Source organism: Saccostrea cucullata, unplaced genomic scaffold (genome assembly GCF_032062105.1).
Source record: "Saccostrea cucullata isolate Sc308-1 unplaced genomic scaffold, CSIRO_AGI_Scuc_v1 ctg201, whole genome shotgun sequence".
NCBI classification, from domain to species: Eukaryota; Metazoa; Mollusca; class Bivalvia; order Ostreida; family Ostreidae; genus Saccostrea; species Saccostrea cuccullata.
In genome coordinates, this window is record NW_026927812.1 from 266,613 (window position 1) to 288,758 (window position 22,146).

Below are 22,146 nucleotides of genomic sequence, written 5' to 3' on the forward strand. Positions count from 1 at the left end.
AAGGGTGCAAAAATATTATGACAAATGTACATGGATATAAGAAAAAAAAAATCTTACCGGATTTGAGAACATTTTCAAACATATGTACTATTGCATCATTTTTATCTATTAATAAAATTTACCCGGTTTTAAATTTTAAATATTGCAGTTGAATTAAAGTAGCTTTATGATCTACATTGTATACATTAAATACTTCATAGAATGAATTAATTTTGACTATCCCTTAATTAAATCACTTCAGTTTTCCCTTCAAAATATCGTAAAAGGCATTTCTTATCATCACTTTGCCGATATGTAGAATATTATAGAAAGCATACAGTATACTATAGAAAACAGGTATTAATATAAGAAAACATTATATATATGCTCGTGTGGCCTTCAATTAAAACCCCTGATACCTCTTCCTCTTTTATGCTTGTCATGAATTTTTGGTTGTTGATAGTACCCCGAACTGAAAGTATTAACGAGTATCTGTGCCCCTAATTGAAATTGCTTACTACGGACCTGCAACTCTTGGACCCCCCCCCCCCCAAAAAAAAAAAATCTCATACAAAACAATAATTGCAGTTGTAATTAAGCCGAATCGCTATTGATTGTCAATAATAAAAGGGTCTGAGTTATAAATGACAATTTATAGGACGTACATATTTTATTTGGCGATATTTATTTAGTGATGTTACCAAAATCATTATCGTCTCTCCTGCTCATAATTATCTAATTTACCAATTTACCCCCCCCCCCCCCCGCCCCAAAAGAAAAGTAAGAGGAACTCGTGCACAAATGATAGTTAATTAAGCATATTGATGTACCATATACTGTCAATTTCTTAAATCTTTGTCGTTTTAGAAATCTTATACCTGTACTTGGCTCATACAAATTTTGGCGCATACAAATACTACTAATCCGGCAATCTAGGCATACATTATCACGAAGAAAATGGATACCTTGTACATGTATTATGAGTTAGAGATGATAAACAAATAAAAATAAAGCAGATTAAGGTGTAGACTAAATTAAACAAACGAAACAAAATTCAAAAAAGTGAACAAAAAGAAATTAAACTGCAGGGCAGACACACCGGTGGTAGATGATCCGTTTTGTATTGTATTATCAATTCGGCAATAGCACGACCTTTTAGAAATGTATGTGATATCAGCGTCAAAAACTATAAAATATTAAAGACAAATTTCATCAAAACATCATTTATTCTCAATTACATATATAAAAAAAATTAAACACACCAAACAACCTTTAACATATATTTCACCTTTTACTGCATACAGTACTGCTATTTTTCGCTTGCTAATCTGAACGCGGTAAGCTTTTTTACGTCAAATCCCATTGTGACGTCAGCAAACCCGCGATCTACCTTTATACTTGTGCAGGAGTTTTATTCATGTAATCAGAGTCATTTAATGAAAAGTATAGTCAAGATCATCTCTTGTGTAATAATTTGATATTCCTCACTAAGTCTTATTTCACAGAAGTGGAAGCTTGCAGGCCCTCATAAATTGTCTCTGTTTTTATCTCATTTAGGGAAAATGTTTTATTTATAAAAATCAAACATGTGCTTGGTACTTTTTCCCTTGTTTATTTATATTGAAAATATCAATTTTTTATAAACTGAATTTCAGGTGAAGTTCGTTACTCAAAGAACAACACAAAGGTTGCTACCCTGATGCATGTAGACAAGACTCTTCCCCTCTGGTTGTTTTTTGATGTTTATGGAAACATTCAAAAGATCCGGAGCATTGGTAAAAAAAACATATTCTGTTTATATGCATTTAAAGCATTCTTTATTCAGTGAAGCAAATAAAGTTTTATTATCAAGACCTTCAAAAACTGTATGAATACATCTGAATATTAGAAGTTAAAGTGTTCTTGATCATTTTATTGCCTTTAAATATGGAATTTCAAATACTTGAGGAGTAAAATGTGTTTTTAAAAGGAAGAAAAATAAATAACACTTGGCATATAGTAGAAAAAGGAAGAGCTCTATTAACCAGGTTGTAATATATAATACTAGTATATGTATATATATATATATATATATTCTTGTACCAATGAGAGTATATATTTACAGTCCTACACTTGTAGTCATCTGTACTGGATTACATTCTAAATGTCTTTTTCTTGTAGGGGTGACAACACACGTCCCCCCGATCCCGCCTCGACCCCGGTCCACTCCTTTCATGACCCAGACTAGCATGCCACAACTGACCGTGACCCTCCCTCCCCGCGATCCTAACGCGGCACAGGTACCCGTCAGTACCACCACCCCAGTATCTTCTGGATCCACTCCTCACCATCCATCTAGTCACAGTATGATGAGAAGCTACAGTGTTCCCAGTGGCGTCACGTCTGAACCAATGTCACCGCAGCAAAAACTAGGTCACATCAAGTCACTTCCCACCTCACCTGAGACAACTATGGACTCTAGTGCTGAGACGGAGGCTAGCGAGTGTACAGTGTGCTACGAGCGGGCAGTCAATGCAGTGCTGTATACTTGCGGACACATGTGTATGTGCTTTGAGTGTGCAATAGTTGTGAAAAACCATAAAAGTGCACTGTGTCCTATATGTAGACAAGAAATAAAAGATGTTATTAGAATATACAAAACGTGACACTGGTCATGATTCTCATAGATTATTGTGGTAATGCTGTACTGTTTAAAAGTATAAATATGTTATATATTTTGTCTCAAGAGAGAAATATGCATGCTAATTACAGTTCATCAGAGGTTTCTCATGGACAGTGGTGCTTCTTGCAGAGCAAGATCATGTCCTCTCAGGCCAATATTTCACCAGGACTTGGTACAAAGCATTTTAGTGCTAACATAGGATTTTTTCTGTTATATTTTATGGTGTTTTAATGAACTGTGCAATAACCAGAGTTAATTTTATTGGTTAAGGTTCAGTGTTTTCTTGTATATGTCCTCGGCTGTGTTTATATCTGAGGTTTGAGAATCATTTCTTGTGCTTAATTTGACTTTATTGATGACATGCACCTACTTTTCGTTGTTGATTTTTAATAGTTTTTCACAATTATAAGCATATCTATCATGTATAGTAGAAGACTGAAACATTAAGAATGACAAGGTTTTATGTGTGTGAAGCATTTGATTCAGTTTTATTTTTTCAATGTTCACTGGGAGATACCAAAACTGTTACATAAGACATACATGGATATATAGAACTGATAATTACCTCAACGAACACCATAAATAATATGTTACCAATATTAGCATGCACGAGTTACTTAATTTTTAAATTACTGTATACAAGGAAATTTTCATCCCTGTTTTATTTTTGCCCCTTTCGCCCTTTTCACAAGTGGGTGAATTTAAAACCGGGTGAATTCAAAACCGGGCAAATTCAAAGAACACAGTATAGTTTCTTAAACAGAACTATGACTAGACAAATTTAAAAGGGGGCAAAATTGTGAGCAGGTGGAAAAAGGTGAAAATAAGACGGGGCGAAAATAATCCTGTATACAGTATTTGTTTCCGAGAATTAAGCATTTTTTCTGTAATTTGCCTGTTATAGTTCAAGGGTTTTGACAAAATAAATACTAATGTGTATGGAAAATGGTGCACTTAAGTAATTAATTTTTCATAAGTGAAGAACAACTTAACTTTAAGGCTTATTGTTTATTCCCACTTTTTCTCTTGATTTAGCTGACCTATACATTATGATAAGCAACTGAAATTTTACAAATATTGTAACCACTGAGTACTGACTGTAGTTCAATTACATGATGGTAAAATTTTTTTTTTTTATTTTACTGGATTATAACTGCTCAAACTGTTGATTATAGATTTTTGTAAAATATTTTTATTAAATAATAAACTACATTGCTATGTAGCCTGGTTCCCGGACAATGGTTAACGGGCACAAGCACATTTTCTAGTGGCAGTGATTGGAATCAAGGGCAGAGAACCAGTGCTAATTTCTAACTGTCTTAACACTGAATGCTTATTAAATGAAGTAAATTTTATGTTCTCAGATAACCAAATTTAAGCATCAAATTGAATGGTCATTCTTTTTTTGAATGAAAATGGCAAAATCGTTTTTTAACAAATTTACCATTAATTTTGAAATGGCTACCTCAGTTGAGGTTGCCTCCCTTTGACTGTGATATGATTTTCTGAACCTTCTGAATAGTAGATCTTATTTCGGTCCAGTCTGTTTCCTGTTTTGTATTGTTATAACTGCATCACTGAGAGATCATTTCACAGATTGTTCATTTTACACTCATTCCCATCTATTTTAAATATGTGAATTCTTTAATTGTTACTTTACTTCATTGATTCATCTTGTACTTTCTTGCTGATTAACTTTTTATAGGACAAGAATAATACAACAGTGCTGATATTTATTGTACATTTATTAGGGCCCTGCAAGGATTTGCGGGTGCCCTATAGTAATCACTCTGTCCGTCCGTCTGTCCGTCTGTCTGTCTGTCTGTCCGTCTGTCACTCTTCCGTCCACAAATTTTCTTTTTTTTTCTAATAACTTTTTTTATGGTTGCCCAATCAAGTTCAAATTTGGTATGGTAGTTCAGTAGGCAGAAATACATATTTTGCACAGGCACCTGACGTTACTTATTTTTCTTTTAATAAAAAAAATTATACCCTTACCTTATAATAAACTTAGGTAAGGGTATAATTTTTTTTATTAAAAGAAAAATAAGTAACGTCAGGTGCCTGTGATATTTTGATGCTAAGTTTGGTTCTCTATGTCTTCTGGTTATGAGCTGGGTTGGTGGGGTAGATTCCTTAACTATGCATAAGAATGAATGGGCAACTTTTTTTATGGTAGCCCAATCAAGTACAAATTTGGTACGGTAGTTCAGTAGGCAGAAATACATATTTTGATGCTAAGTTTGGTTCTCTATGTCCCATGGTTTGGAGCTGGGGTGGTGGGGTACATTCCTTAACTTTATATAAGAATGCATTGGCAAAGAGAGATAACTGCTGAAGATGTTCCCATTGTAAACTGAATGCTGCTAGGAGTCCCTTGGGATTAATTAGCTTTCCTCCTGAAGAAAATCCAGAGCATTATCTTTATCTGTCACATTGAGATTAATTACCACCTCTGTCTGCAAATGAAGTTTGTTTAGAAGTTAAATCAATTTGGAATGCTATGTACACTCTGAAATGTGGATTTAAATATAAATTTTTATTATTTATTTTTGTTTGATAGAACTTATGATTTCATTGAATTCTAAAAAAGAAGAAATAGATTAAGGAAGATTTTTTGATTGACTTTTTTCACTTTTTTTTTAAATATATTAATTCAAGAATATAATTAATTTTTAATGTAGTTGTATAAAAACCCCATTCTATCATTAATACTGAAAAAGTTCTTATTGTAAATTTAGAAGAAAATGATGAGAGAGGTACAATTAATCCCTTGGGATTAATTATCTAGCCTGCTGCAGAAAATTTAGTAGGCTTTTCTTTATCTGTCGCTTTAAGATTAATGAAAACCTTTGTCTGCAACTGCTGTTTGTTTGAAGTTAGGTCAAGCCTTCATGATATTTGCATTCATTGAAGGCTGGCATTTTATATAACACAAGCTTCATAATTGTTTAAATATACATTCAATGTTAAGTTGTTCTTTACTGCCTTATGTAAATACAAGGATATTATTTTCAGGTTTTTGAATATTCAGGAATTATCTTAAAATTTTAAGAATACAGTTGGTGTTGCTTATTCTTCATACATTTATTAATCATTCTGTAAGCTGCACCCTTTTAATTCTACCCCATGGCGGGGCCCTTGCTGACTGGTCAGTTTTCTAGTTCATTTTATTAATATTTTTTCAGATAGTTATATTTTATTTATGTTGTTCATATTTTCCTTTTTGGGGGGATGGGGAGGGGACATGGTAGGGATAGAAGAAATGCATTCTGTTTTGTAAGTATCCTTGTTTTATAGTGATTTTAGAAGTTAAACAACTTTCACATACATTTTTTTCATATTTTTCTGCTTTATTATACCCCCCGCAAACAAAGTGTAGGGGGGGTATATTGGAATCACCCTGTCCGTCTGTCCGTCTGTCTGTCTGTCTGTCTGTAGACGAGATTTTGTCCGGACCATTACTCAGAAACTATTGGAAGGATTTGTCTGAAAATTTGTACACATATTATTCACCATATGAAGTTGTGCACCTGATATTTTCATCTTGATTGGATTATTATTTTGAATTTTACAGGTGTTTTTTCATTTTTATTTTGTGGTTTTGTCTGGACCGTTTCTCAGAAACTATTGCAAGGAATAATCTGAAAATTTGTACACTTATTATTCACCATATGAAGGTGTGCACCTGGAATTTTCAACTCTTTTTGTTAATTTTTTTGCATTTTACAGGTTTTATTTTTTATTTTAATTGACTTGTTCATTTTGGGCTCATGTATAAGGTTTGAGATATAGAATCTAGAATATCTGTTCAAAAATACTACAGCTTAAAACTACTCATAAAAACTTAAAAAAAAGAAACATCATCAAGTGTTAAAAACAGTTTTTACATTGCACAGAAGATAATGTAATTTCATTTGTCTCTTGGGAATAATGACTGGACATGCATCCAGTTAAAGATAAATTAATGAGTTTGGTGTTGGAAGTTGTTAAGGCATATCTCTTATCAAGCGTGTGTGTTATCTAATCTCCAGGGAATAAGGCACAAGAATTAAAGATCTCTCTTCTCTAATTCTCTTAATTGTAATTTATTGTCTGTCAAAGCACTTCATTACTGGATGACCCGCTCTTTATTTTCAAAATGCGTTTCAAATTGATATATCAAGATTAATTTGATTTTGTATAATGGTTTTTTTTCAACAATCAGTTTGCAGAGTGACATAACACATAATTGCAATATATTTTTTTAATGCAGAAATAAAAAAAAAATAAAATGAAAAAATAAAAAATAAATGTTACAATGGAATTACAGTGTATTAGTATTGATGTTTCATTTGGTTGCACCTTTGTTTCATTCATTAAGAAACATGATGAGCAATAATATTTCACTGCAAATTTTTGTAAGTAAATTGTGAACACCTCTAGATCCATAAAGTATTTTTGAATTGGCACCTTCTCTGAAAAACCCAGCGGGGGGTATTTGTCCCTATTGGACAGTTCTAGTTTTCATTGTGTCATTTCATAAGGGATTGTGTTCAGGTTAGTTGTAAGTTTACGGTGATTAAACAAACCATTGCATTTGACTAATTAAGTTGAATTTTGAATTAGTGAAGCAATATTCTCATATTTATTTGATTTTACATTTGATTTTCATTTTCTTGCCATAGAAACATGTAAATATTTTATAGAGTGCTGTTACCCATTTGTCAGTAAATCCCAGGTAGTGGTTTTTCACCTGACTCAATGTACCAAAATAAACATGGTTATTCCTTAAACTTTTGTAATCTTATCAATCACAAACACCTTGTTGAAGCAATGATTTATAGTACCTCAGAACAAGTAAAAAGAACTTTCCAAAGCTATTTGTATCAGTATGGAATTTCCCGATCTATTTTTGGTTCAATGTTTATAAAAATGAATTGTTATGTTTACCTGAAAAGTCTGGGCAGGTGAACATAATATAGTATCAGATCTCAGCCAATCAAAGAGATAGGCATTATTCAATCAAGCCATAATGATGAGATTAATAAATATTGATTGCTAGTATATTTGATAAAAACAGTCAATATGTATTATTGTATGATTAAATAATTCTATTCAATCATATAATAATTATCTTTGAGAGTAATCAATATTGATTATTACTATACACATGTATTTGATAAAAGTCAACATGCATTATTTATTTAAAACTTCTAAGAGTTTAAGAGAATCCATATCTGACATACACAGAATATGCTGTAGAACAGTTTTCTGAAGTTTTCCTTAACAGCAGAGATTTTTATGAGGAGTAAAGATAGGTTTGTATAATATAATTATTTGCTGGGCCCGGCAATGTACAGAGTATCTTTGTAAGGATTTTATGAAGTTTAGATACCGGGATTGATAGGGTTCATCGAATTCAGAGGGTCCAGCAACTTTACTGATCACTATGTACACAAAAAGTTATAGACCCTTTTCCTATGACATATTTTGTCTAGGAGTTATTCCCCTTAGCCACCATGTTGTAGGGCAACATTCCCAAATTCCTTCATTATTCAACCTGGTTCAATTTGTTATACTGGTTACTGAGGTAAAGCATCGTCTCAAGCCACAGTCCGGAGTCCGCATATAGCTCTCTGGAGGATCGTACATTTTGGCCGTGGTTTGCGACGATGGAGGTAAAGACAACGCTATTTTCCTTTATGAATATATATGTTTGTCAAAGCCTCTTAATTCATAATTTTAAGACTGTAAATATTTTCCCCCATATATTATTATTCTTATGAAGATACGTTTGTTAAAGCCTCTACTGATTCATGATATAAGATTGTAAATATTTTCCACCATACATTTCTTGCATGCATGCTTAAAATTGGTTGCTCAATCAGGTAAATTCACTACTTTGCCCTACCAGATGGCGACTAAGGTGAATAATTCCTAGGCAAAATATGTCATAGGAAAAGGGTGTATTACCAAAAATGAAGCATAATTTATTCCTAGGCCGTTATATGCACACTGAATTGTTGGTGGGTTTTTCCTTAATTCCCGATCATGGCATGGAGCACATGGGGGGTGTGACCGATCGGCAAGGGATGCTCACTTCTCCATGGTACTTGATCCTACCTCTGATGTCCTAGAGGTCCTTGTTTGCTCCGCCCCTGATTTGTATTGTTTAAATGGACTGAGTTTGAATACTGTTCATTATTCGTTATCTCCAGATATTTCTTTATTACTAAAAAAATATTAAAAAGTGAAATGTGATCTTTATGATCAGAATCTTTATGATGATAATTCATGCTGGACTTTTGGACGAATCAAGCTGAAATAAAACTTTATTTACGACAGCAGTACAAGTGAGTTCATTTTCTAATGAGAAACAAGATGTGTTTGTGAAACACTGATGTCCCCATATGGCAACATTGCAAAGGTTAAATGTTATCAAATGCAAATCACATATGTTGGTATCCAAAGTAAGAACTTTTTAGCTCACCTGAGTCGAAGGCTCAAGTGAGCTTTTCTGATCACATTTTGTCCGTCGTCCATCTGTCTGTCTAGCTGTCTGTCTGTCTGTAAACATTTCACATTTTTGACTTATTCTCAAGAACCACTGGGCCAATTTTGACCAAACTTGGTACAAAGCATCCTTTGGTTAAGGGGAATTTAAATTATTAAAATAAAGGGCCAAGTCCCCTCACAAGGGGAGATAATCAAGAAATGACAAAAATAGGGTGGGGTCATTAAAAAATCTTCTTCTCTAGAACCACTGGGCCAGAAAAGCTGAAAGTTATGTGGAAGCATTCTGGGGTAGTGTAGATTCTAAATTGTTAAAATCATGACCCCCGGGAATAGGGCGGGGCCACAATGGGGAATCAAAGTTTTACATAGAAATATACAGGAAAAATCTTTAAAAGTCTTCTTCTCAAGAACCACTAGGCCAGAAAAGCTGAAACTTATGTGGAAACATCGTGGGGTAGCGTAGATTCTAAATAGTTCAAATTATGACCCCCTGGGGTAGGGCGGGGCCACAATAAGGAATCAAAATTTTACATAGGAATATATAGGAAAAATCTTTAAAAATCTTCTTCTCAAGAACCACTGGGCCAGAAAAGCTGAAACTTATGTGGAAGCATCCTGGGGTAGTGTAGATTTTAAATTATTAAAATCATGACCCCCGGGGGTAGGGCGGGGCCACAATGGGGAATCAAAGTTTTACATAGAAATATAGGGGAAAAATCTTTGAAAATCTTCTATTCAAGAACCACTGGGCCAGAAAAACTGAAAGTTATGTGGAAGCATCCTGGAGTAGTGTAGATTCTAAATTGTTAAAATCATGACCCCCAGGGGGTGGGCAGGGCCACAATGGGGAATCAAAGTTTTACATAGAAATATATGGGAAAAATCTTTGAAAATCTTCTTTTCAAGAACCACTGGGCCAGAAAAACTGAAACCTATGTGGAAACATCCTGGGGTATTGTATATTCTAAATTATTCAAATCATGACCCCCGAGGGTTGGGCGGGGTCACAATGGAGAATCAAAGTTTTACAATAAAAAATGAAAAATCTTTGAAAGTCTTCTTCTCAAGAACCACTGGGCCAGAAAAGCTGAAAGTTATGTGGAAGCATCCTGGGGAAGTGTAGATTCTAAATTGTTAAAATCATGACCCCTGGGGGGGTGGGCGGGGCCACAATGGGGAATCAAAGTTTTACAATGTTGAATCAAAGCATCCTATGGTAGTGTAGATTTCAAATTGTTTAAATTATGATTATTTGGGTAGGGTGGGGTCACAATATGTATTACAAGGGGAAATCTGGTAAAGAACGGAATGGTCAAAGTTTCTCAGGTGAGCGATGTGGCCCATGGGCCTCTTGTCACAAGAAATACAGTTGTGAAATATGAAAGCCTTAGCACCACCTGTTCAAAAGGATACGTTTTTGAAAGGTAGGTCAAACTCCAGGGTCAAGGTCAAAAGGTCAACTTTGTTGGTTTCTAAAAGAAAGGTCTTGTCACAAAAATTATATATGTGAAGTATGAAAGCCCTAACCCTCACTGTTAAAAAATTATGACCAAGGTTAAAGTATTTAAAAAGTAGGTCAAACTCCAAGGTCAAAAGGTCAAAGATGTTGGGATCCGATGAAAGGTCTTGTCACAATGAAGACATGTGAAGTATGAAAGTCCTTGGACTGACTGTTCTAAATTTATGGCTGAAGTAAAAGTTTGGAATTTTTATGTGAAAGTCTGTCAAACTCCAAGGTCAAGAGGTTAAAATTTAGTGGTACCCAAAGAAAGGTCATGTCACAAGGAACATACCTGTGGAATATGAAATCAATAGCCCCACCCTGTCACACGTTATGGGCAAGGTTAACGTTTTTTTGCGGACAAACTGACAGACGGAGGGACAGGGCAAAAACTAAAAAACACAAAAATATACACCAGAAATACATTACACATAATAATTTTAATAATTATTTTATGTACACAAAAATCGTCTTTGAAACAATCATGATTAACACAGAAAATAAGCTAATACAACTTTTCAGCCAGGGTACTCATGCTCGTCATAAATTAATACATATACACAATGTTCTTATAAACTAAATGATACAAAATTATATAACTATAATTTCAAAATTCCATCAGAAATGAGTTTTCCTATTTCAGATCCATATTAAGCTTTCCATAACCATGCAATTACTACGCGCTGGACCTATTATATACAAAATGCAGACTTGTTGTATTTACACATCACTGATCACTGAGGCAAGGGTAGACCGGTGACACTGGAGAGACAGGTGACTGTCAGGAATAGTCTGGATATGGGTACCAAGTGGCAGTGTCCCTTTGTACAGTCCCTGTGAGGGGACACCAAAATTAGCTTCGACGGAACAAAAGATCAACAACCCCAGAGCCCTTCCCAGAGGGGGATGCTAGGAAGAGAGGCTCGATCAGACATCAGATGGTTATGGTTAAGGTTGGTGCAACTAACATTAGATGGAGGAAAGTCTGAAGTCACATGTACATGTGGTAAAGAATGCAAGAACATCCGAAGACCAAAGATACATCGAGCAAGAAGTCGATGTGGTAGTGTGACAACAAAGAGATCCAGCACACAGAGTTATATGGTGAGACACAGGAGGATCCTGGCCAGGACACAACCCACAGAGCCAGGAACCTTTCCGTGTCTGAATTGTCCCAGGGCAGCAGCGGCGACCTGATGGAGCAACTCAGAAATAGAAATAGCCAGGGCCAGCAGACACAAAGAAACGGCAAGGAAAAGAGCCAAGATGAGATGATGAAGCGGTGTGGAGTGGCTTCGATGAAGAAGTCAGCATAATCCTTGAGTCAACAATTCAAGGGAATGTAGAGAGGAAGATAGAGGTTCTTACCAGCATGGTGTATAACATTAGGAAAGAGCGGTTTGGGACGATGGAAGAAAAGGTAAGAAATGAGAATAAAGAGCAGACCCTAAATAGGCGGGAACAAAGGATTAAGGAATATCGGCAAGAATTAAACGATCTGAACAACCAGTTCAGAAGAGCGAAGGACTGGGATAAAGCAGGGATAGCATAGTTGATGGATGACATCAGGACAGAGCTATCAAGGCTACAGAGAGCGGAACAATTGAGGCAGAGGAAGAAGAAAAGAGAGAAGAGTTTTTGAAGAACCCATTTAATTTTACAAAGGAGCTTCTAGGCACAGAAAGATCAGGGACTCTTCACTTTTCAAAGGAAGAAGTGGAGGAGTATTTAAATGCGACACACTCTGACCCATGGAGAGAAGAACCACTGGGTCAGTGTCCTACTGAGGTGATAGTGGATCCACCAGAGGTTGACTTGGATGTTAAGGAGCCTACATGGAAGGAATTGAAAGAAGTGGTCAAGAAAGCAAGACAAGATCAGGCTCAGCTCCCAGACCAAATGGGATACCATACATAGTGCACAAGAGGTGCCCAAAGTTACTGAGAAGATTGTGGCAACTTTTTCGAGTAATTTGGAGGAAAGAGACGATACCAGTATGCTGGAAAGAGGCAGAGAGATGTTTTGTACAGAAAGAGAAGAACTCGAGGAAAATCAACCAGTTTAGGACAATATCTTTGCTAAATGTGGAGGTGAAAATGTTCATGTCAGTGCTGGCAAAGCAAATATCAGGCTACATGGCGGAGAATAGATCCATCTATTCAGAAAGCAGGAATACCTGGGTACTCCTGATGATAAGAACACACAAGTGTCATAAGTCAACTCATCAAAGAGGCCAGAGACGGCAAGAAAAATTTTAGAACAGTTTGGTTAGACCTAGCCAACAAGTATGGATCTGTGCCCCTCAAGCTGATTGAGTCGGCGATGGAGCGGTACCATATACATGTACCAGAGAAGGTTCAGAGGATTGTCAAGAGCTTCTTCGGAGGAATGCAAATCCGGATCATTTTCGATGGCTTCAACATATCCTGGCAAAGAGTAGCGAAAGAGATTGTCACAAGATGTACAATCTCTCCTCTCCTATCCGGTTCGTAATGGGTATGGGGATGGTGACCAGGACTGCAGAAAGAGAAACAAGAGGACCAAGGATTGACTCGGGGGTTTATCAGCCACCGATCAGTGGCTTTATGGATGATCTCACTGTAACAACAACGACCCATATGCATGCAAGATGGGTCCTATCAACATTGGAAGATAGCGTTTCCTGGGCACGCATGAAGTTCAAGCCAAAGAAATCCGGATGTCTCGTTTTGAGGAAGGGGTGTATCAACAGGCAAGTCAAGATCCAAATTCAAGGAGATAAATAGAAGGAAACCCGAATAAATGCTTGGGGCAGTGGGTTTTAAAAATGAATCCCTCCTAGACAAAGATAGCAACGAGGACAAAAAGAAGACGCTCTTTGCTTGATTAAGAAAGGTCGCTGGAAGAATCCTGAAAAATATAAGGCATGAGTCCTGCCAGTATCCTACCAAGACTTATGTGGCTGCTCCTTATATATGAAATTGCAACTACTACAGTCAAAGCCATGGAAAGGAATATTAGTGGGTATCTGAAAGGTGGTTAGGAGTTCCACCATCATTTACATCGATTGGACTCTACACCAACTCACAAGTTACACATACCAGTTTCCTATGTGGTGGAAGAATTCAGAAGGATCGCAGAAGTAGGGATCCAGACAAGAACAGGAAGAAAGTTGTCAGCAAAAACATCAGTGGATCAAGCCGAGAGTATGCTATACTTACGGGACATCATTAGAAACACAAGCACTGGGCGACAGGGCATGGGAATGTTACACCATCATGGTTCAGATTGATGTATGGTGTACTGAGGAAGATCAACGGAAAGCAAACTCAACAGAACTTGGAAAACAGGGTGCCTGGATGAAGTGGGACTTACCGGAGCGGGAATTAATCTGGACAGAACTGTGGAGGAAGGACCAGTTTAGAATCTCGTTCCTGCTGAGGTCAGTGTATGACATACTCCCATCTTCTGTAAACTTACAACAGTTGGGGCTAAGCGAAGACCCTAGCTGCAAGCTGTGGGGAAAGAGAGTGACAATGGCACATATTCTATCAGAATGCCAAGTTGTGCTGACCCAGGGAAGATATAGATGGCGACATGACAAATTCCTGCGGGAGTTGGCTGATGTGCTGGAGGTGGAGAGAAAACGGAAACGACCAGCAGACAAGAAACAAAGACAGATACAGTTTTTGAGACAGAGTGAAGCAATGGTTGACAAAAGAGCAGCAAGGGCATCAGTTTTGGATAAAGAGCATGACTGGGATCTCAGAGTCAATCTAGACAGGAAGTTATTTTATATGCAACCAGACGCAGTTTTAGTGTACTAGCAGTCAGCAGTCAAAGATGTTGGTCGCAATAGAGCCGACTGTGCTATGGGAAGAAAATTGTAAGGAGGCACATGAAAGGAAGAGCCTTAAGTATACAGACCTCATGGTAGACTGCAGGGATAGAAGCTGGAGTGGGACTATTTCCAATAGAGATCGGATGTAGAGGTTTCCGAACTCATTCAGTGTGGAAGCTGCTCACACGGTTAGATGTATCAGGAAAAGCATGCAAGGCAGCAGCAAGGAGACTAAGAGAAGCGGCAGAGAAGTCATCTTGCTGGATATGGCACCGCCGAGATAATTTGTGCTGGAAGTCGGGATCCATCGAGTAGTGGATTGGCCACCACTGCTGACCCACCAACTGGAGGATGTCATGGTTTAGGGTCGAAATATCCAGTGAAGGTTGGAGACAATCTAACGTCGATCAGACCCGATAGACGAGCACCAGCCGTGGAAGTTAGAGATTTCTACAGGCATGTTTAAGAATGCCAAGCCGACAGTTAGCAGAAAACCGTCTTCTGTAAGTGAATACCGTTCAAAATGTTGGACAAGTTTTCTGAAATCAAAATGTCAGAGTCAAATTACGGCGAGTTTGAAACAAAGTTGTAACCATGATGTGCGTGGTGCTCACATATAACTGTTATTTCTTAAACATTTCACAGAAGTAGTGAATGGTAATTGACAAGGTAAACAGACAAATATAATGTCAAGTACCGTGACATAAAACCAAGCATCTCTTGATCCGCCAGTGTTGCCAAAGCTGTTTTCTCACTAAATCTTCGTTACAGTGATTGTTACCCAAAGGAAACAAAAGAGAAACCAACCGTTATTTTCGGTGAGTATGATATGAAGGAAAGATAATACTAGTAACTGAAAAATCTAATATTAAAGCTCAAAACCCAGGGCATACCCTGTCAGATAGAGTTAAACAAATTTTCGTTATTCACTTCTCGTTTGTGCCTGAAATGGGATTATTTTTATTTGTACGGATTAAGAACTTATAAATATTGAAAGGTACCATGACAGCAATGGGAATTAAAAAGGATTGGCTCACTGCCGCTGATTTCACCCAAAAGACTCCCTTGGACAAATGCCACAGACTCCATCAGAAACACTGTGTTGGACAAGTGCTGCTCGAGGCAGCTGATTTTCACCTGAGAGACTGCCATAATTGGACATTCTGCTGACTTAAAATGATTTTTGTGAAGTAAAAGTAAAGGCATCGTCACAAACCACGGCAAAAATGTATGATCCTATCCCATTCTGGCCGTGGTGTAGGAGAGAGCTTTATGCGGACTCCGGACCGTGGCTTGAGACGATGAAGTAAGGAGACTTCTTTCGACGTCTTTAAAATAGTAGACATAGTTAGCAAATTTAAACTATCTTGTTTTACTCTGTACCAAAATTTGCCGAATCTTCAAACTTTTCTTTTCCGTTTTTCTAACAGCGTTGGTAACCCAAAAGAGACAAAAAGAAACAACCCTTGACTTCCGGTGAAAATAATATGAAGAAAGGATAATATCTGTAACTGAAAAATCTGATGTAGGAATCCCAAAAACCAGGCAGAACCTGTCAAAGTCGAAAGTTTAAAATAAATCTTAATCATTTGCGTTTCGTTATTGTTTGAAATAGGGTTATTTTTCTTTGTACGGATCTCTCTTAAAATGATAAAAAACATAAAAGTATTTAGTGTTATCATGATAGCAATGGGTATTGAAAATGTATAAAGATTAAGATACGGATGTGATATGTAACAGGTCCACAAAGAGTAACCAAAATTTTTATCCATGTAGACAAACCGACTGACTAGAATATTGGCCAGTGTCATCACAAGGGGGATAAGAAAGCTGCACGCAACGTTTGCTAAATGGTGCAATATGGGTGATGGCCCTGATTTTTTAATAGTCCATGAAGTAAAGGCTCTAAATATTGAGAAACAAGATATGCACATCAGACTTACTACCCCAAGCCAAAGAAACTGGGTCAAACCCCCTACAAGTAGACAAAAGGTAGGGAAAAGCCGAGAAGTTTTCGACACTGAGTATACCAAGTTGGCAATAAGGAGAGTAAAAGATAAGGCAATCATGTTATATTTGAATGGGGAGTTTGAATTTTGGATACAGGTATTTGCAATTAGAGACCCTATACATCCTAATGAAGAGAGAATTGTACAAACGAGAGATAAATATTTTTCTTCCGTGGACATATCTATGATGGGTGCAGTCACGCCTCTTTTGATTTGGTACTGTTCAGCACACACCAGAACTGTGCTTTTGTCTTTTGACTCGTGGAAATATTGGGAACCTATGGAAAAATCAAAGTCAAGAAAATAAAGAGTAAAGTTAGCAATCAAAACATGAAATTTGCGCTTATCTATCACAATTTTTGGACAAAACGCCCACGCAGCGATGATTGTAGTTGGATTTAAAGACTGTGGAGGCCGACACGTCAGTTTGTTATATTTGTCTACAGAGGTCGAGTCACCTGTATCCCCCCATTCATGCCCTCTAAACATCTTATCCTGTGTCATAGGATTTTGAAAGTATTGAATGTCCTTGCCTTCTTTCTTAAAGTTTACGGAAAAACTTTGTCCCACATATTTAACGACTAAGTTTGATATAATGGAGCCATCCAACTCCTCCATTTTTTTGTAAATAATGTACATAAACTCCCTATACTTATGCCAGTTAGGGACAAAAAGGTTTATATTGGCTGCAAAATAATAAAATTTTGCTTGCAAGAAATTTTCTTTAGGATAATACAAAATGGAATAAGAACAAAGATGATCTTGAAGTCCACTTAACGTTATGAAATTCTCAATTAAAATACTTAAAAGTTGAAGAGATTGAGATCTGCTTGAGGAATGGTTGGATGTTGGAATAAATAACAAATTGATTTCGTAGGTGCTCTGTGTAATTGTGGAATAAATAGGAATACATTTCGAATTTTTGATCTTCATCCCTTGTTCACAAACAACTGGGATACAATCATCCTGCAATTAAAAGAAATATAGAAGATGCAATGTTTGATAAATGATGTTCCGCAATTAAAATTACTCTATTTTTGGAGTTAAATTTGTCAGACCTTCACTCGAAAAATATAAAACTCCAGTATTCTTTTCAAATGACTTGCACACTTAGAGCATTGTTTTTTTCTCTCGAGACTTTCTGCTTTCAATTGAATTGTATGAAAAACAAACAGAACTTATTTTAAACACTCCATTACCCAGATCTTGACTAATCCTAAATGTATTTTATTAAATGAGGGAACTTGCGAAAATGGGACAATTATCTTTATTTTTTAAAAAGAATTTATTCGCGACAATTAGGATTCATCCTGCATTGGCAGGAGGTCGCCCACGTGGTGCAGTGGTATAACAGTCTGCTCTAGAGTCGCGAAGTAAGGAGTTGATCCTTACGTCGCGGGTTCGAATCCCACTGTCCGACTTGAAAACCGGTCCTTCGGATGAGACCGTATAAATCGACGTCACGTCACGTGTCGCAGTATGTCTAAATAACTGATCATGAGTCCTTTCAGCTATTGTAGATACTAGTATCAAACAGTGGACGCGATATTTCTTCAAGGTTCAATTTCCTTTAAACAAAAATGGATTTATTTGTGCAAAATAAGCAACTGTAACCATAATTGTATGCGATTTATCAGGAGATACTCGATATCCGGATGTTAATCAAATTCCAATCAGATGTGAAAAATGAAAATGAAGATATTCTGTATACTTACTATATGCGGTTCATACAAAGAATCTTTGGAACACTTCGTGCCTTCATTAGGTGCTGACACTTCCTCATTTGCCCTGAAATCAATTAAAGCCGAAAAAGAAACTAGACTGAAAGGGTTCTTCAAGTCATAGTTTTCGATCGAAGACACGCACTCGATTCCTAATAAACTCTCCCAGTCAGGGACATTGCACATTGCACAAAATATATTTTTGTACACCTTTCTCTCAAACGCAGAAGTGCATTCAAGATAATTGTCGACGAAGTCTAATTGGCACGCGTTAAATATTATGCTGTCGAATTTTTTCCAGTATCCAGTTTCATTACAATTACTGACATATAGTTTTTCAGAGAAGCAGTCTCTTGTAACTATAGATGTTTGAGGAACAAAAATTACATTGCATAAGGAATTTTTCTCAAAAACAGTTGATTGCAGTTCATTTAAAGATCGGGTTTGAAAAAGTGCATTTCTAGAAGAGCAGACCATTACCGGTGTCCACGGAACAAGATTGACCAAGAATTCCCCGTTGCAAATCGCACAGTCAAGATTTTTGAAGCTTTCATTTGAAAATTGAGAAAATACTGGTTGGTATAATTTCAAGTCTGTAGATTGTAAGGAGTTATCACATCTTTGTTTTGTATTCAAATCTGTGTTATTTAAAGAACAATGAGAAATCATAAAGTATGCATTAATAGAGCGTTTAATGCTCTGATCATTTACTTGTGGTATAATGCAGTGTTGAGGGATATCAACGTACTTCGATGGTGTGAATTGATCATTGTCTATATATGTTATATAGTCAGGGGTTAGCGCTACATCCTGCTTGTAGTACCTCCAGGGGCAACAATTCTTCTTCCTTTTACATTCATATCCACATTCACAATGAGCGCAACTTGGAAATGGTAAAACCGCCGTATAATTTCTCTTGTATTGCTCTCCAAAACACATGTCTTGCCCCGGACAAAATAAGAGATGTGAGTGAACATAGAATCTTATTGTTTCATTTTGGATCCATTCTGTCATGTTCTTCACGACTTCCCAGTCTTGTTTAGTAGGCCTTCTAGATGCACCTCCATTCATCCAAGGATGGAAGTTATATGCAGATGACGGACATGGAACGCATACAACAAGCAGAAAAGTCAGAATAAGTGTATCCTACAAAAAGCCATTAAAAAGTCAGAATATTTCTTGAATGTAAAAGAAAATGTTGAAAACGACAGCTAAAGCAAATATTCCTGAAAAGAAAATTAACGTGGAACTAACTATACAAAGATTGAAAATCTTTATTTATAGATGTAAATGACATTACATGCGCGGATCTACCGGTAGATGGAGAAGGCCCGGATCATTTGGAATCGAGTTTTCATATCCTTCTAGTAAGGTAATGAAAATGTCATCTTAGATTTGACCACGGCTCCCACCGATCCAACAAAAATACGGACCTCTTGTAAAATTGACAGAAGTTACTTATGTGTATGCAAGGAAACGACTTGTCAGAACTCCCTATCAATCACGCCCACGTGATTAAGCCGTGGGAATTACATTGTACCATTGTGTTTCTAAATCGCAAAACGAAAGGAAAAAAGGGAACGGAATGAAAACGGAAAATATCTCACCAAGTTACATATTTGGCACAGATGTAAATCGAAAGAAATTAGTATTTCTTCATATAAAACCGCATTGTTAATTATCATTAGAATATGATTTATTGATGATTTATTCCTTCGTAGGACATACTTACTATACACATAACCAATGACTAATGCGAAGAAAGAGGGGATTGTAGTCTACTTGTGTGCCAACTTATTTTGAAATCAAACTAAAACTGTAGAAGGAGTAGTGTTTTAAAGAAATTTCACGGAAAATTCTATTTTTAGTAACCATGGCAACACCGTTCATTGAAATCAACAACCAATGCACTATTCTATGTATCTTAGTGTAGTCTACTTGTGTGTCAAGTTATATTGAAATCAGACCAAAACTGTAGAAGGAGTAGTGTTTTAAAGAAATTTCACAGAAAATTCTATTTTTAGTAACCATGGCAACACCGTTCATCGAAATCAAAAACTGATGCACTATTCTATGTATATTAGTGTAGTCTACTTGTGTGCCAAGTTATATTGAAATCAGACCAAACCTGTAGAAGGAGTAGCGTTTTTAATGAATTTCACAGAGAATTCTATTTTTAGTAACCATGGCAACACCGTTCACCGAAATCAAAAACCGATGCTTTATTCTATGTATCTTAGTGTCGTCTACTTGTGTGCCAAGTTATATTGAAATCAGACTAAAATTGTAGGAGGAGTAGCGTTTTAAAAAATTGTTTACAGGCAGACGGACAGACAGACAGACAGACAGAGAGACAGACGGACGGACGACGGACGCATTACTATCGCATAAGCTCTTCTGGTCTCTGACCAGTAGAGCTATAAATGAGCACAATATAATAAGTTAAAATATTTGTTTTGTTGATTTGTGAAGTTTCATTCCATTCGATTTAACAGAAATGCCATTGATTATGTTTCAATAAAATATGTTTAAATAAAAAAAATCAATTTACTTCATTTTAACATCAACATAATTTGTGACCGCGGAGCACTCTCAACGGCGATGGAACGTCAAAACATAGCGTCAAGAAAAAAATACTCTCCTTATACATTTCACACAGAATAATAAAATGCCTACTCATTAAATCCTTTTTCTTATATTTGACATTTATTTTTTTTAAGAATTGCTGTAGTTGTATATTTTCCTTTGATAAGGTTTTAATTTCTTTCATTTCTTAACTATGCTTTTACAGGATAAGCGCCTATGTCTTAAAGTTTTTGTTCAGATTTTTTCCCACCGATTGTTCTCATCCGAAACAGAGTCTCTGTAATTCAAATACTGCCTGTACTATTTGTACACACATGCAAAACTCGCTTGTGACATTTTTATTGATTCCTCCAACATTTTTAGAGTTTCTTCAGGATTTTTCCTGAGTAAAACACAAAATTGCATCGTTATCTGCTGCTCCGAGACGTTCTAAAACGTCATCGTTTTTGTCGTTTTCAATGAGGACTACCTATCTTCTCAAGTTGATTTCTTTTCAACAAAGCAAAATATAAAGCCATAATTTGGTATACGAATTGATGTAACAATTCTTTATTTGAATTTTTAGGTTGTTTTTCGTTTTTACCCCATTTTACAGAGAAAATGGCTACAGACATAATTAAGTGTATTGTTTGTAACTTACTAAATTTTGACCTGCTCCGTGATCCGATTTTTGCATTCTTAAAATCACAACCCTCGTATTAATTTGTGATATTTAAGAATTATAGAAGCGTACAAGGCGAGGGAAATCACACATTATCAGAGGGTATATATATCATTCCTGTTCTAAAAGTCTATGACAAAATCCATTTTTTGGACATAACATGAAATTCTCTTTTCTCATTGTTTTATTTATTAATAAATACTTTATTTTTCACCTATTTTGTAAAAAAAAAAATTAAAGACTGAGAATAGCCATTACGATTCGAACCAACTCCAAACCTAACTTTGATGTTTGACGCATTAATCTTAAAGCTACGCTGTCTTTTAGCAGTGGAATTGTGTCTGTGTGTTTGAAAAACGAGGTTTTTGAAGCATATATTAAAAATGTTTAACTTTCATAGAAATAGGTTGACAGTCCATTTTTAAAAGCATAAAATATAATGTTAAATTTATTCTCCACCATTTCAACGTTTGTATATAATAGAAACTACGCATTTAAAATAGGACTTTTAAAGCTGAATAGATGAATGCTTTAACAAACGGCTTAAAAAATCTATCAATCAAAAAGTGATTCAATAAAATTTAAAAATAAAATTAGTTAAAGATTATATTACTTACATCACACTATTGGAAAATTACAGAGGATTTTCCTCACATTGTACACCCCCATTCTTTATTTACAAACACATTTTAACACATAAACTATATTT

The 22,146-nt window shown here is 36.0% G+C and overlaps 1 protein-coding gene across 1 annotated transcript; it reads left to right on the forward strand.

Moving 5' to 3' along the window:
• Positions 1 to 1,605: 1,605 nt before the first annotated feature.
• On the forward strand, positions 1,606 to 7,416 carry LOC134275548 (E3 ubiquitin-protein ligase NEURL1-like). The gene is made up of 2 exons (XM_062757823.1): positions 1,606 to 1,754; positions 2,140 to 7,416. Exons 1-2 carry the CDS (start codon positions 1,679 to 1,681, stop codon positions 2,622 to 2,624), a joined length of 561 nt encoding a protein of 186 aa, XP_062613807.1. The 5' UTR covers positions 1,606 to 1,678; the 3' UTR covers positions 2,625 to 7,416.
• Positions 7,417 to 22,146: the final 14,730 nt, after the last annotated feature.